At 50.1% G+C, this 15711-nt stretch overlaps 1 protein-coding gene across 1 annotated transcript; it reads right to left on the bottom strand.

Annotated features, from left to right (window-relative positions):
• Positions 1–174: 174 nt before the first annotated feature.
• RAB11B (RAB11B, member RAS oncogene family) lies at positions 175–13656 on the bottom strand. The gene is made up of 5 exons (XM_065747399.1): positions 13571–13656; positions 9316–9511; positions 8017–8210; positions 6458–6538; positions 175–1954 (listed from the first exon to the last, which is right to left on the bottom strand). The coding sequence occupies exons 1-5, from the start codon at positions 13608–13610 to the stop codon at positions 1809–1811; spliced, it is 657 nt and encodes a 218-aa protein (XP_065603471.1). The 5' UTR covers positions 13611–13656; the 3' UTR covers positions 175–1808.
• Between the last annotated feature and the right edge of the window lie 2055 nt (positions 13657–15711).

The following is a 15711-nucleotide window of genomic DNA, read 5'->3' as shown; positions in this document are numbered from 1 at the left end:
GCCTGGTGATGCCCAAAGAGGAACTCCTACCGTCACTCAGTGGGATCGGGCTGCAGGTGTGCACCCCTTCTCCTCAAAGGTACCCCCAAATACAGCTGAGAAGGGGGAGTGCTCGGGGCTGCCTCTGCTGGACGTGCAGCTCTCCGTGTCTGAACAAAATGAGAGCCACCAGAGTTAACCGCCCTTGATTTTATTACATAACCAGACAGAACAGTTGAGACTGGAATGTCAGATTTCCCCTTCAAGTACAATTTACAGTTTCATATTTGCTTTGTATCAGGGTATATTTCAACTCACTAGCATGCAGGTAGGTTCATTGAGTGAGGCACAGTCTCGGAATTCAGAAGTATACAGAGCAAAAATTCACTGCAAATTGCTTCACTCGTCTTCAGAGAGCAGCAGATCACCTCCACCTCCTCCTCTGGACACCTCCACCCGTACTGCCTCACCGTAACATTCAGTGTTTACTGGAGGGATGCAAGTGTAAGAGCCAGTGAGTGATGGAGAAGTTGCACAAGCTAGCAGAGAACCGACTAGGTGAAGCTGTAACATTCTTCCCATTCAGCAAGAACAACATTTTCTGGTAGGAGCCCTGCTGCTGGCAGCTGTGCTACACCCAGTGAAGTACAATCATTTGAGAATTACAGTCTGCGATTCAGTCGAACAGAAGAAGAGGGAAGCAGCAGGTTAGTATTACTACGTGAAATCTTAGTATTATGCAGTTTAGTAAAGGTCAAGAAGATTCTGCACAAGGTCAACAGTGAAAGAAAAGTTGGAGACGCCACAGTTCTGCAGTTTTACAAAATGTATAAAGTATTGTGTTTCTCTAACAACCAAAACCCTTACCAGTGCAGGTATATACATGACATGAAAATATTGCTTCACTCACTCAAAACAGGGGAGGGGAATTCTAGAGAAAAAGCAGCATGCAAAAAAAAATAAACTCTGGACCTGGGGCAGATCCTGCTTTCAGACACTGATCTACAGTACAAAATGAGCCTGCTTGTACGGGTCGCAAACGATGGTGGCTTTTTTGAAAGGAAGATGCTGGCACTAACTGTACAATAATGTGAACTGATTAACATAAGCCATGAATAAATATTAAGCCACTTCATAAAGCCTGCAAAAGCAGCACAGGCATTCACGGTGGCAGAAAAAGCAATGCAGACATACTTCATTGTTCCCGAATAAAACAAGGAGAGAGAAAGATTTCCCAGGCAGGAAACAGTAAACTACACAGCCAGACTAACTGTACTAGTGGTAATTACATAATAAGTCATGTTATCTTCAACAGCTTTTCAGGTGTGTGCAACCACTAAAAACCTCACTGTGAAACTTCATCAGGACAGAAAACAGAGCGTTGGGTAGGACAGCTATTTCCTTTTAATTCCTCCCCTGCGTTTACACAAACAGCAGACCACGGCAGGAAGAAGCCTTGTAACTGAAATGCAGTTATTTCCTCAGCTGTTATAGTTGAGTCCCCATGGTTTCTCTCCCAGAACAAAACCCAAAACCATCTGAGGAAAGTGTTTCATGGGATGATATCCAGCAGCAGATGTTCCAACAGAAACATGCCTATCAGATCAGTGCCAACATTTCAAGCCCAAAAGTCATCACATTCAAGGGGATCTTAGAGGCAGGGGAACGTTAGCCCTACAGTTTAAGCTCTGAGATGAAAGGAGGGGATTGGGATGGGGTGCAGGAAGGAGGGAAGGGGAGTCAATGAATCACAGGAGATAAAGAAGTGCACACAAGTTTCTAAATGAAGCACAGATGAAATAAGGGGCATCAGAGTCATCTACAGGAGGTCACAGGTTCTGACAGCACTGGAGTTTGTTGGATTTCTGTCCGTCGGTGGTCGGTGGGACGCTGATGTCGACTACGTTGTTGCCAGGAGACTCATCATGTGCAGACCGATCCGCAATCTGCTTCTGCGAAACAATGCGGTAGATTTCTGAAACGAGAACAGATCTGTTAGAGGCCAGGAAGGCATTCCCTCCACCAGAGGGCACGCTCATCTCAGAGCGAGCTGCCAGAGGGGATGGCTGAGCCCCGCAGCAGGAAGCTTCTAGCTGTGACAGGGGATCCAGTGAGACCAGCTGTGTGGTGTAACATCTGGCTGGCTCAGCTCCGTCTGGAAGACCTACAGACAAGACTCCTCACTGTCTCCCACAACAACTACTTCCCAGAACATTCTTTTCAGTGAATCCACGAACAAGGGTATTCTTCAAATGAGAAAGGAGCAGGAATGTTCATTTCTAAAACAGGGGGGGCAGCGCTATCTAAAACATTACCAACAAGAATGCGTGCAGAACACCACCGCACAGCAACAGCAGCACCCATTTCACCCTTCAGCTTCTGGTGATCTGTCCCCACCGAACCACAGAAATACTTGCTCCTCTCTGTTACACATCGGTTTTCCCATCCATGGCAGTGGATGAGGTTCCACACGGCCTCACATCGATCTGCAAATGCCATTTCTGAGGGAATTTATTTAATCGACTCAAAATAATTCATGCCTGAAAGCACACAGGTTCACAAAACCCCAACTGCTGAAGACAGACTACCTGGTTAGAAGCTTTCAGAAGGAAACCATTCCACCTGCACCGTCAGTACAAATAAGTTGAAATCTTTTTATTTCACTGACTGTAAGACCTCATTCCAACTTCCCTCCATTGTGAGGCAGGAAAAGGGCAAGGACCTCCCTGGAAGCCCGAGGTAAATATTATAGTCGCATTCAAACAGCCACAGCCTCAGGACAGGAACAGCCAAAGCCTTTATCAAGGATTTAAAATGATGCTGAACTGTGGGGTTTTGGCTCTTTGTTTCTTTCTTTGTTTTGCGTTCTGTTGAGTTTGATTTCTTCTTAAGGAAGCTGCACCTATTTAAGCTGTTTAAAATAGAAGCTTTTAACCCAAGGCTGAGCTCACTGCCACTGGCTGCCTTCAGTCCTTTTCTGCTCACAGAAAAATAGAGACTGCAGAGATGGCCACATCCCCCCTCTCTGGTTCTCAGTGCTGTATTTTAACACTAGCTGATCAGAGTTATCACCAAACCCTCTTTTTTTCCCAAGGTAACATCTGCCTGGGTTTTTCTTTGTCTTTAATGATCTCTCAAACTGATGGCCAGCAAGGAAGCACCTGTCCTGCTGCTCCTTTTCCTCCTTCAGTTTCCCCATGGTTTCTCCCAGCCCCCTGCTCTGTGCAGGTTTATTTCACTCCCCTAAAAGGATGGCTCTCTCCCAGGTGGGAAGAGCCTTTTCAGCACTGCTCAGTCTCACTGGCTACACCCCACCATACCTCCACTGGCCAACCTCAGCCCTTCTGGGAGCCCAGGATGCTGTCCTGAAGCAGTGCCATGAGTTTAATTTGCCCAGGTCTGACCTCAGCTCAAGTCCTGGCTCCCTCTGTCACACCAGGCAGTACTGGAGCTCTCCTAGAAAAATCTCTGCTCATTTTCTCTACCCCAAGTCAGGCTCAGGACAACACAACCAGGGAAGACAGGACGGATGTTGATGGCTGAGGCATGCTCAGGGCACAAAGTCCACGGATACCATCTCAGACCACCACACAAGTCACCTCAGATCCAGCCAAGTGTCACAGATAAGCAGCACCTGCTCTCAAGGCTGCCCTGCACAAGAGCTCAGGCCCCAGCTGCTCCTCCCCACAGCTGTGTCACAACAGCAGCATTCTCCAGTTACTTCACCAGCAGCTCAACCCAAATCTTGCTGAGAAGCAGAACATAATCCACTCTTCATCCATCAGGCTTTTTCACTTAGAGAAGCAGCTTGACTATCCTTTCTGTTCCTCCTGCCCATCTCTTCTCGAGCAACTTGAACAGTAACAAATTTCTGAGATCAACAGAGCTGGCCAGACCAACAATCCCAACAACACAGCTTCTGACTGCCTGCCCCCACACCTCTGCAAAACAAACCTGAAAGAGCCTTAACGAATTCGCCAAGTTAAAACTCAGTCATTTTCCCAGTAATAGGCTCTCATCCACGTACAGACAAGAAACAGCAATACAAAGCCAGTTCTTTGGTCAGTGTCCAACAAGCAGCATGCATCAGGCACTTCCTGATAACCAAGCAGCACCAGAACAAAGGCTCATTCTCATTTAACTGCAATCAGCATCTTGTCACCAAAAAAAAAAAAAGTTCAGGAAATGCTCTTCTTGAGACATGGTGGGACGTGTAAATCAGGCACAACTCCACAAAACAGTGCACGGGGTGAGAATACAGAAATAGCTTATCCTCCCAAAATTCAGCTATGGTAAGCAGAAATCAGGAACTGGATCCTGCCAAGTGTCCACATCATGGGATGGGTCGTAAAGAGCATCTGAAGGGACACACAAATTGCTTAAAGTTTTCCACTCTTCAGGATAAGATTCACACTGCACTGGGCAGCCAGAGGTAGAACAGTAATTCAGTATGTGTTTTCCTACTTACGTCACACTGACATTTATGGTTTCTTTGCTAATTACCAATTACTTCCATTTCTACTTCTAGAAGTGGAAGACTATGCTTTGAAATGTCAGCAGGTAACTTTGCTGTCATGTCAAACAGCCACTCGAGATTGGACTAACATGAAGTGTGGCTATATGGCAAAATCCTTATCTGCTACAAAAAGGTGTTGGGATATCTGTCAGCTCAGAAATCCCCACCATATGACTAATGCAGAATTTAGAGCCTCTGAAAGCAGAGATGCTCAAGTTTATCAGGATTTAGTTCCAGTTAGATCTTGCAGGCCCATTCTGGCTTCCTTCAGATGCACATAGGTGTACCAGCATGATGGCTCCCAGGACTCTGCTTCCAAGAATTAGCTCAGGCACAGAACTACCCAAATGCAGAAAGTCACTTCAGTCCGGGGCCAAAATAATACATCCTCTGGAACACAGAGTGCTCGAGCTCGCAGTGCCTCATACAGACCAACACCTAACTAAAGTTAGATCAAGATTAGGCCAAACCCACTGCAGAAGTTACCCACCCCAGCTGATGTAACTACAGAGATAAGCAATGTTTATGTGAAGCATCTCTTGCTTTGTGGGCTTCCTACTTTTACCACCTGAAGCCTATATATCTCCCAGTACACATCCTCAGCTCTTCCTCCTTTTCTTTCCATAAAACTCAGGTTTCTAAGTCCACATCACTCTCAAGGAAAGAGAAAGTTCCCCATGTGCTGTATTTAGGACAGAGCTGAGCTGCACTCTCCCAGAGGTCCATTGAGCACTTGGCTCCAACTTTGCCAAATACCATCTGGGAACTCCTGTGAGCCTATCAACAAAATTGTTTTGCCATGTGTATGGGAACTGCTGAATCACGGCCTGAACCACTGATTGGTCACCTGAGGTGAGCACCAAGTCAGCCATGGGGGCACAGGTGAAGGTGATATACCTGTGTGGGTGGAAGGGGTGGAGCCTAGTTCCTCCTCTCTCAAACCCCATTTAAGGGCTGACCACCACCAGGGAAGGATCTCTTCTTGGAGATCCCTCCCATGTGGAGTCCTCTGCGAGCCTTGTCATCTTAAAGGTGAGCCATCTTCTCTTTTGTATTACCTGTATAACTGTTTGTATAGAACTACTTGAAATATACCATCTTCTATACTATTCCCTGGTGGAGTATCGTCATTAGGAGTTATTTACTCTACACCATGCTTCTTTGCTTTTGTTTTTTTTTGGCTTAGCACAATAAGAACTTGCTGCTGTAACCTAAAGCAGTAAAAAGCTTCACTGGTGACTCCTAAACCCCACATGCTTCCTTATTCCAGGAGCAAGTACTCCACCCCTTTAGATGGGAAACCCCAAGCCACAGTCTGAAAGAGGCCAAAAAGAAGACTACCACTATCTGGAGTCCTCATACTACAAGCAGTAAAGCTACTGCAGAAGTCACACAGCATTCCCACACATACACAGCAAGTCCTGAAGCTGCAGTGAGACACCACAAACTCAGCAGCTTCACTTTGACATCTGCCCACTATCACATTCCCAGACAGTTTCTGAGGCTCTTAGAGGCATTCCCAGAGGCAAAAACTGTGCAGCTATGCCGTAAGTGCATAGCTGCATTCAACTGTTGCCATCAGATGAGTATAAGAGTTCAGTACTCTGCACAAAAGTATTACCTGCTAGCCAGCTTCAGAGCTAAAGAGCACCCTGGAACATTGCACTTCCTACAAAGGCTGTGGCTTTAACACCTAGGCTTTGTGCTGGCACTGAACTACTAGTGTTCTTACAACAGCTCACGTGCAATGGCTTCACCTTTTGGAATATTAGGAGCCTAGAACAAACCCAGGTCCTTGAGCAGAAGGGCGCGTGGGGTTAGGGGCAGAACACAGAGGTAAGAGGAGGCAGGCTGCAAACAAATAATAATTCCCAACACTCACTTCCAAAACAGTCTCAAAACTGTGCCCATGCAGAAGTTTCACTACCACGGTAGGTCCACTGAGCCCGTAACAAACCATACCTGTAAGGATGTTCTTGAAGGCTTCTTCTACATTTGTTGAATCCAGAGCAGAAGTTTCAATAAAAGACAAGTTATTTTTTTCTGTAATAAATAACAAGTGGTTCAGTTAGGAACTTTAGCAGCACTTTTGTTGGTTTTTTTTTTTAAGGCAATCAGCCAGGGCCTAGGCTGTGGGACTTCATTTTCCCCTCCCTATGGAACAATTTGTCCCCACTGGAATAATTTGGTACACCACTGACATAGGTCCATGCCTTTCAGCAGCAGCTCCTTTCACCACTGCCTCTCTGTGTGTAGCATTATGATGTTTTCCTCACTGCAGCTCTTATTCAGCCAAGCCATACATGCTCCCCAGCCTGGTATAGTGTTATCCTCATCTGGCTACAGATTGCTCCTAGAAGCACCTTCAGCAAGAGCTGAGGTGAGCAAGTGTTGATTGTAAGAGGAGTTACAATACTGCTCTGCATAACAAAACAGATCTAGCAGACCCCACCTCCAAATTACAATAAACCTCTTGGTAGTAGAGTTATTTTTCTTGACTCTTAGAGCACAAGAGATGCATCCACACATTGGTAATAACAGTGATTCACAGCCAAACATCCAAGCTGCAGTTGTACAGCACAGCCTGCCCAGATAGGTACAGTGCAGCCACAGAGCTTGAACTGCAACACATGTACCATCACCAGGTATTTAAAAGCAGGGTGTTGCGGGCAAAAAAGTAAGACGTTGAACCAAATGATCAAAGTTAACCAGAGTGCTTACTCATTTGTTTGATTCTCTTATATAAATTTTACCTCTCACTCAGCTGAAAATTTAAAAGTAGCTTCACTATAGACAGGGTACCTGCTTACTAGCAAGCTTCCGAAAACGCTTTTAAGCAAGCCCCAGGAATATTCCTAGAAGGATTCTAAAGGCTGTATGTTTAAATTTCAGCCCCAAGCTTGACATGCACCACTGTAAATTGAATATCCATCGGCCTACACAAGCACAAAAATATTTGATCAGTCCCCTGCAAGATAAGGAATAGAGAGAAGTAACACAGTGGCAGCAGCTGACATAACCACGTAGCCTTTTCCCAAAACAGCTGATATCCTCCAAGTCTGATGATCACTGCATTTGAATGAAACTAGATGAGACTGCTACCACGTTAGTGCTCTGGAGCAGAACCTGCACCATGAGAAGGTTCAGAATTCATCTGCAGCTCTCCATAGAACCAGGCCTCTAGGAATGAAGGAAAGACACTTTGTGCTGTGATTATTTGACATCCACATGTGATATTTTCTCCTCTAAACGTTGCTTGCTGTTTTTCAGCCTTCCTAGGGGGAGTGTTTATGCCTCAGATGTCAGGCAGCTCAAGGACAGCGGTTTACAAACACGTGCTACCAACAGACTTGAAAACAACACCATCCACTATTTAACAAGCCAACTACAGACTCTTAAACACCCTTTTTCTTTCCTACACCAAAATAAGCTTAAGGTAAAAGTTAAATATCAGACAACAGAGCGACTCCAGCCTGCACCAGCACACCCAGGCGAAGCAGCCGGAGGTGCCGTGCACCGACCTGCGAAGGCGCGGGCCTCGTCGGTGGGCACAGCCCTGAGGTGGCGGAGGTCGCTCTTATTGCCCACCAGCATGATGACGATGTTGTTGTCCGCGTGATCCCTCAGCTCCTTCAGCCAGCGCTCCACGTTCTCATAGGTGAGATGTTTGGCAATGTCATAGACGAGAAGGGCCCCGACAGCGCCGCGGTAATACCTGAGGGCACACAAGGCACGTTCCTTCAGGACGGTCCGACAAAGCTGTGCTGAGGCAAGTCCTGCAGTTTTGTATGCTTTTATTTATTTGTTTTTTTACTCCTTTAATAATCATCCCCTGAAAATGAGTTCCAAACGTTTTGTCTGGGTTTGTTTTTTTTTGTGAAGTTATAACTTTCCTTTCAACTAGCAAAAGTAACCCTTGGTGAAGTGTCAGTATCTGTTGCTGACCCTCCTGTCCCTCCAAAAAAAAAAAAATAAAGGAGACCCCAGGCTATGCTAACACACCCACAGCCTGCAACCAAGAGCAGCCCTGAGCCCATTTCAACACAAGGCAAGGGCACAGCACCCCACAGCAGATGCCAATCACCACTCCTGCAATGTCCACAATCCCCATTCACACAGCCCCACTGTGTCTCTTCTGCACCTGGTCGCCCTGCCACCCAACCACTCGCACCTACTCCTGGATTACTGTTTTCCCATTCTCCTGCTACATATTATTCCGTTCGTACTGTGCTTTTCTATTTTTCTCCCTCTCTGACTTCACCTGTGCACCCCGGGGAGAGCAACTCCTCTCATCCTAAGGTTCATATACATGGCTTCATCAGTGCATTATTAAATAACAACTTTGTGCCTTTAGAAAGCGATAATTTCTAACACTGAATTTTCAACTCTACAATTACCAGGCCTGCCATGAGCTGCTTGGATTTTTCCCCTCTAAAATACACTTTTCTCTACTACTTACACCAAGGTGTTACATCTTAAGATGCTCTCTGTATTAAGAAGGTGATCTAACAGCTTTTCAACACCACCGTTCAAAACACAGTCACGCTCAGTGCTACCATCACTGCCTTCCTACTTTCTGGATGTTTAGCATGCACTCTTGGACCTAATTGCCAGGGTTGTGACACTCACACTCACTGAATCTAAAAATTACTTTCATTGTACTAATCAAATAAGAGGATATTTGCTATCTTACGACTTGGATCTACAGCGAGACCTACCACAACAGTTTCATCCCATCCAAAAGCACTTCCTTCAGCCTCTACCTGTAAATGTAGCAGCTGGAGCTCTGCTGTTGTCCCAAGGAAAGACACAGTACTCACGCTGAAGTAATGGCACGGTACCGCTCCTGTCCTGCAGTGTCCCAGATCTGTGCTTTTATCGTCTTCCCATCCACTTGGATGCTCCTGGTAGCAAACTCAACCCCAATGGTGCTCTTGCTCTCCAGATTGAACTCATTGCGTGTGAAGCGTGACAGAAGATTACTCTTCCCAACTCCGGAGTCACCGATCAACACAACTGAAAGACATGACATTATTTACCACATTAACTCCTCACCCCAGCCCTGTCCCTGAGCAGCGGTGCTCCCCAGCTGCTGCTCTGCTTCATGCAGTACCCACAGTAACTGGGGCAACGAGATGTTCCCTGCACGGCCAACCCTTGGCAGAGCAACGCGTGATTTATTTCAGTTATTTAATCCACCAACATGTTCCCCACAGGAAGGGGAGAGCAGAAGACATCTGATACCACAGACAAGCTAAAAACAAAACAGGACTTCGTCCAACAGAACAAGTTCTAGTGGATTAGATGAGAAGTAAGAGACTAAAAATCCCTGCCTCCGCACAAGGTGTTGCCATGCTAACAGGAAAACATTCGTGCTGAGAGATTTCTAGACCCTCCCGATCCATGCACAACAGATTAGAGAATACCTCTCCCTGCACGCTTTCCAAATTAGCTCACCAGCATTCTCCCATGGCCAGGAACTGGGCTGGTCCCTCTGTTATTTCAGCTTTGCTTTATTTTGTGCTCAGGCCATTGTTTCAGGCTCCAGTTTTGGCAGCTCCCACCCCGGGCTGCTCAAACCAGCTCCACACAGCACTCTGCCCCCACTCACAGCAGCCTACAGCATTCAAGAAGCTTCCAAACCTTCGAATGAACATACAGCTGCAGAAAGCACAGCTGCCTCTCCAGCTCGTACTCATTTCTGCCCTTTGGCACGTAAGATGATCAGTTTCATGCATGAACTCTGCTAACAGCCCTTAGGTCATTAACTCCATTGGCCACAGGAAGAAAACTCAAAGGGTCCTGCCCCACTTTAGTTAGTTACCCACTGCAAACTGGCTGCTTTCAGATGCCTGCAGCAGGCTGCTCCACGCGCCGGCAGAGCTGGGGAGAGAGCATTTCTGACATGTTACTGAACATAGGAGTAACAAAGGTCTCAGCATTTCCTCAGCTGGGGAACAGGTCAGTAGACAATACTGCCTGTTCAAATACAGACTTGAAATGAAAGTCCCAAACCAAATGCAGGAGCACGAATCCTTACTACATCCATCACAACATATGAAATCACCCCTTTAACGGCCTTTGGCCCCACTGATAAGGGCAAGGAACACCGCCTTTGTCCTGGAAATGATCCAGAGCAACAGGTCAGCATCAGGTGGAGGAGCGCAGAAGCAAGGCGTGCCTCGTGCCCAGCTTACACCCAGAGCTGCAGGGCTGCTCCCTCAGCCTCCCCTCATCTCAGCTCCCCTCTGCTGCCACGTGCTGCTCGGCACTCACCATGTCACCCAACTGCAAAGCACTGCAGATCTGTTAACACAAGATCAGGTTTATTGTGGAATTTTAAACAGACCGGTTAATTATCTGTCAAAATGAGTCTATTCCCTTGCACAATGAAGAGGATTAAGCCTCTTCCCAGCACAGCTCATCATAAATATTCAGTACATAAGGTCGCCAGATATTGACGAATAATATGACAAGCATTTGTTTCCAATAACCAAAGGCCATGTTGGGCTTCAGCTCTGATCAGCGTGCTCTCATTTTCCACAAAGATAAAAGAAACCTCTTTTATTTTTTCCCCATGGCTGCTTTTTTCCTTCCTTTTTATCCTCACAAAGCTACATCTGCACCATCTCAAACTCCATTTTTAAAACAAACACCAATAGTGGCTGGTCTTCTGGAGAGGAGCAGGGACCACGCCTCAGCAGGTTCACAGCTTCCAATACCCTGACCAATATCAAAAGGTCGTGCACTCCACTGCAGATCCAACCCACCCCAAACCCATCACGAGAGGTCCCAGCTGCACTGGGAGCACAGCACTGAACCACTGCCTCTGCTGGGTTACATCACTGCGGTGCCTCCACAATGAGACCCTCACAGCTGCCACGCACAGCACCCAGCTTGTTCTCCCCACGGCCGGTTCGCACGCTGTGTTAACAAACAGCATTTTGTTCAGATCAATAAAACAAGCAGCTCAGGCCGCGGGGATGAGCACAGGAGGAAGGGAAATGGCACACAGAGAGGAACCGGTTTAGCAGAGCAGCTCTGACTCCGACCACACTCGTGTCCCCAAACCTGGAATTAGTTGGGGCTGAGTGCGTGCTCCAGCTGACAAGCCAATAACACACAGCCTTCCCACAGCCCTTCTGAAACGGGCAGCCCTGGAGCATAGCATGACTGACAGCAGGGATCAGCGTTCTCCTGCATGAGGGAATGCTGAGGAAGCCGGAGCCAGATGCATGCAGAAGCAGGTTTCCTTTGGAAACACGGGGCTGGAGAAATGGCTTTAATTTCTGGCCAACCTTAGAATCATGGAGTCACAAGTTTGGAAAGGACCTACAAGATCATCCAGACCAACCTTCCACCCATTCCCATTGCTACCACAAGCTGCTAAACCATATCTCACAGCTCCTCACCCAGATGCCTCCTAAACACTGCCAGGGGCAGTGGCTCCCCCACCTCCCTGTGCAGGCCACCCCAGTGCATGACCACTCTCCGAGAGAAAAAGTTTTTCCTTACATCCAATCTAAACCTCCTCTGGTACAACTTGTGGCCATTTCCTCGGGTCCTGTTTGCTGCCTGAGAGAAGGGGCCAAAGCCCTCCTCACCACAGCCTCCCTTCAGGAAGTTGTAGACTGTGATGAGATCTCCCCTGAGCCTCCTCCAGACTAAACAAACCCAGCTCCTTCAGCCACTCCTCACAGCCCTGTGCTCCATACCCCTCACCAGTTTCATTGCCCTTCTCTGGACACGTTCCAGGGCTTCAATGCCTTTCCTGTAGTTAAGGGCCCAAAACTGAACACAACCACTCGAGGTGCGGCCTCACCAGTGTGAGGTAAGTACAGTAACCCTGGACATTAGAAAATGAAATCAATCCTTCCCAGACAGCACCACTGTCGTCCATCACCATCCCCACCTCTGCACCCCATGTGCTCAACAGAAAAGCCTTCAAATCTGAGGAGCTGAGAAGAGGCTCAGTCAGGACACTCCCAGGGCACTGGTGTTTTCGTTACATCAATTTCCCCTCGACATTTAATTCCATTATTGGAGAGGTAGGGAGGGGAAGAACAGGGAGCTGATCCTCTTCATTTTCTTCTTACAGTGAAGATTTCATCCCACTTGATCTTGTTTATACTCATCCTTTCTTATCCGGTCCCAAACAGCCCAGGAGGAAGGAAGGACGGAAAGCCAACCAGATAGGGAAAGGGGGTCCTGGTAGCTGGGCTGTGTGTTTTTCCTTCTGGTGTGGGGCTGATTTCACTCCTCTTTTTTTTTTTTTAATGAAAAAGAAAACCCAGAGAGGTGGTGGAGTAGAGACCCTCCTGGACTCCTACCTGTGCAACCTGGTCTACTGCTCTGGCAGAGGGTTGGACTCAATGATCTCTGGAGGCCCCTCCCAACCCCTACAATTCTGTGATTCAAACCAATAAACACCAACACCACTGTCCCTACCCAAAGCGCACAGGAAAGGACGATTGTGTCCCCCCTTTCTCCATTACATGAAGTGCTACAGAGAGTACCGAGCGAGTGCCCCATACCAACATCACAGCACGGTCCCTGCCCCAACAGCTCCGGGTAGTTTCGCTCCCGACGAAATTAAAATCGCGCTTCAAAGCAACGCAAGCGTTTGTGAAGACGAGCCCCGCTTTGCCTACATAATTGGCAGAGGGAAACAAAACCGGGAAGCTTTCAAGTCCCCGAGGAGACGAAGCCCCGGGGAACGGGCGATGGCTCCAGGAGGATCACAGCCCCGGCTCCAGACCGCTGAGCGCGTCCTCCAAGGCACACACAGCGAAGCTCACGGGGCTCCTGCCCGCTCTGCCTCGCAGCTCGCCGAACGAGCAGGCGAGCACATCCACAAAGCACAGCGAGCCCACGGTGCACCCAAACGGCGGCCATAACGGCCCTCCATCCCCACCCCCCCTCCCAGGGCCCACAGAGCCCCGCAGGGCGCGGCCGCGCGGGGAGTGCTGCCCCCTCCCAGCGGCGGCGGAGGGGCCGCGCTCGGGGAACGGGGCCGGGCCGAGCGGGGCCGGACCTACGGGCGCTGCGGGGCCGCCGAGGAGCGCGGGGCGGTACCTTTGAAGAGGTAATCGTACTCGTCGTCGCGGGTGCCCATGGCGATGGCGGCGCCGACCCTCTGGCTGCCAAGCACCGAGCGCGGCCCAGCCGGGGTGGGGGGGGCCGCTCCCACCGCCGCCAATCAACGTGCGCCAGAGCGCGCAGGAGGCGGGATTCGCGCCGGCCCAGTCAGCGCTGCCCAATAGGAGGCGGGTTCGCTCCTGAGTGGCGGGTGACGTTGTCCAATGGAGAGAGGGCAGTTGGGGCTCTGGGGTGCGGGAGCCGGGACACTGCGAGGAGAGGAGGGGCGGGAAGGTGGGCGGGGACTCGGGGGGGGCGGGGCCTCGGGGGCCTCGGGGGGGCGGAGCCTCGGGGGGGGGGCGGGGGGGGGGCGGGGCTGAGCGCCGCGCTCCGAGCTGCGGGAGCGCCGTGCGGGTGCGGAGCTCCGTGGGGGGAGGGGGCCGTGCAGCTGCAGCACAGCCTGCCCCGCCGCCGCGCCGCGCCGCGCCCCCTGCTGCCTCTGCCTCACCTTACAATCCCAAAACCACCGAGCTTGGAAGACACCTCCGCCATCATCCAGTCCGACTGGTATTTCCCACCGAGCCGTGTCCCTCAGCACCGCATCCAGAGGGGTGGTCCCTCAGAGAACCTCCGTGCGATGCTCAGAGCCGCTCTCACTGCTGCTCTCCCCTCGCTCCCCTGCCAGCCCCGTCCCACGCTCACAGCACCACGCACAGTGGGGCCCTCCTATTCGGTCACCTTCCCGTGCTGAACACAAAGCCCCACCCGCGACACCGCGCGTTCCAGGAATGCATTTCTCCTTTTCTCTTGGCACGGCTCGAGTTCGTGTCCTGATGCGAACAAACGACCGCAGCAAAAGGACGTTCCGCTCTCGGGGAGCGCCGCAGCTGCGCTGCTCTGGGGGTTTCCCGACGGGAGAGCCGCAGCCGTCGGTGCTGTGAGCACAGCCAGGCTCACATCGCTGCTTGGAGAGCTCCCCCCACCCCACTGCCTCCCTGCAGGTGTGCAGGATCGACCCCCAGCACCCACCCTGCTGCCACGCTTTTGATCTGTGGCTGTGACAAATTCTCCCGGGGAAGGCGACAGCTCCGTCCCCTCCTCACTCTGTGATGTGCAGAAAATACGCTCCGCTCATTAAATGTATTCCTGCGCGGCTTTCAGCGGGGCTCTGCCCTACTTTCCCCGGAGGAGCCTTCAGCTGGATGAAGGATTAGCAGAGCTCCAGCACTGCGTGGCAGCGAGGCCGGGAGAGCGGAGAGAGAAAAAGCTTCTTTGTGCACATTTCCATCCCCCCGTGGGGAGGTCGTGGGTGTCAGCTCAACCCCCCCCAGGCTGTGCAGCTCCTGACATCCCCCCAACCCATGAACACCACAGACAGGCAGAGGGAGGCTTCTCACGGGCGGCTCTTCCCCTGTGTAAGCACTAATAAACATGTGGGAACAGGCAGCACCAGGCTAACAGCTTCCATCAGCAGTGGGACCCAGCTCCTGCTCGCCAAAATTATCCTATTTCTGAAAATGGGGTGAGAAATGGTGAGTGTTGCAAGCACACACTGCAGCCCCGCTGCTGAGTGTAGGCATCTCCGTTGCGTAAGAAGTGATGGAAGCAGCTGGGGAGGAAAGCCATGAATTCACAGATGCAGGCTCTAGGAAAGATGCTGCTCCCCGACCTCGCCAAGGGTCGGGCAAGAGGTTCCTCTCTGACAGATGGAGGTTTCTGAAGAAAGAGTAAATCTTTCTTTTCACCCTCTCTTCACAGTCTCAGCTCTCACATACAGCTACGAGGCGTTGGCCTTTTAACCCGCACAGAAGGGATCTTTAACAACCAGGATTTGCAGGAATGCGTTGTCACTTTCTCCTGTTGATATTCACATAACCCTGCAGGACTGTGGTGAGTGACCCTGCCGGTGATGCCTGGAGCACTGCCAGGGCACGGGGATGCTGAGCAGAGAACAGCACCAGCAGAGCTGCCCGAGGGTGGTTGGTGCAGAACCTCCAGGGGAGGGGAATGATCCCACACTGAGTTCCGTGCGTCAAGGGTCTCCCACCCTGGTTGGGTGAAGGGTGGGAGTGTGGCTCTGGTGATTAGAGCCCTTCACTTCCATCATTTTACCGTCATTTGTACGGGTGCAGCAGAAG

The sequence above is a fragment of the Cyrtonyx montezumae genome, unplaced genomic scaffold (assembly GCF_038088225.1).
Source record: "Cyrtonyx montezumae isolate F1298 unplaced genomic scaffold, pur_monq_1.0 scaffold_44, whole genome shotgun sequence".
Lineage (NCBI taxonomy): Eukaryota > Metazoa > Chordata > Aves > Galliformes > Odontophoridae > Cyrtonyx > Cyrtonyx montezumae.
This window is presented reverse-complemented; position numbering and strand designations above follow the sequence as displayed.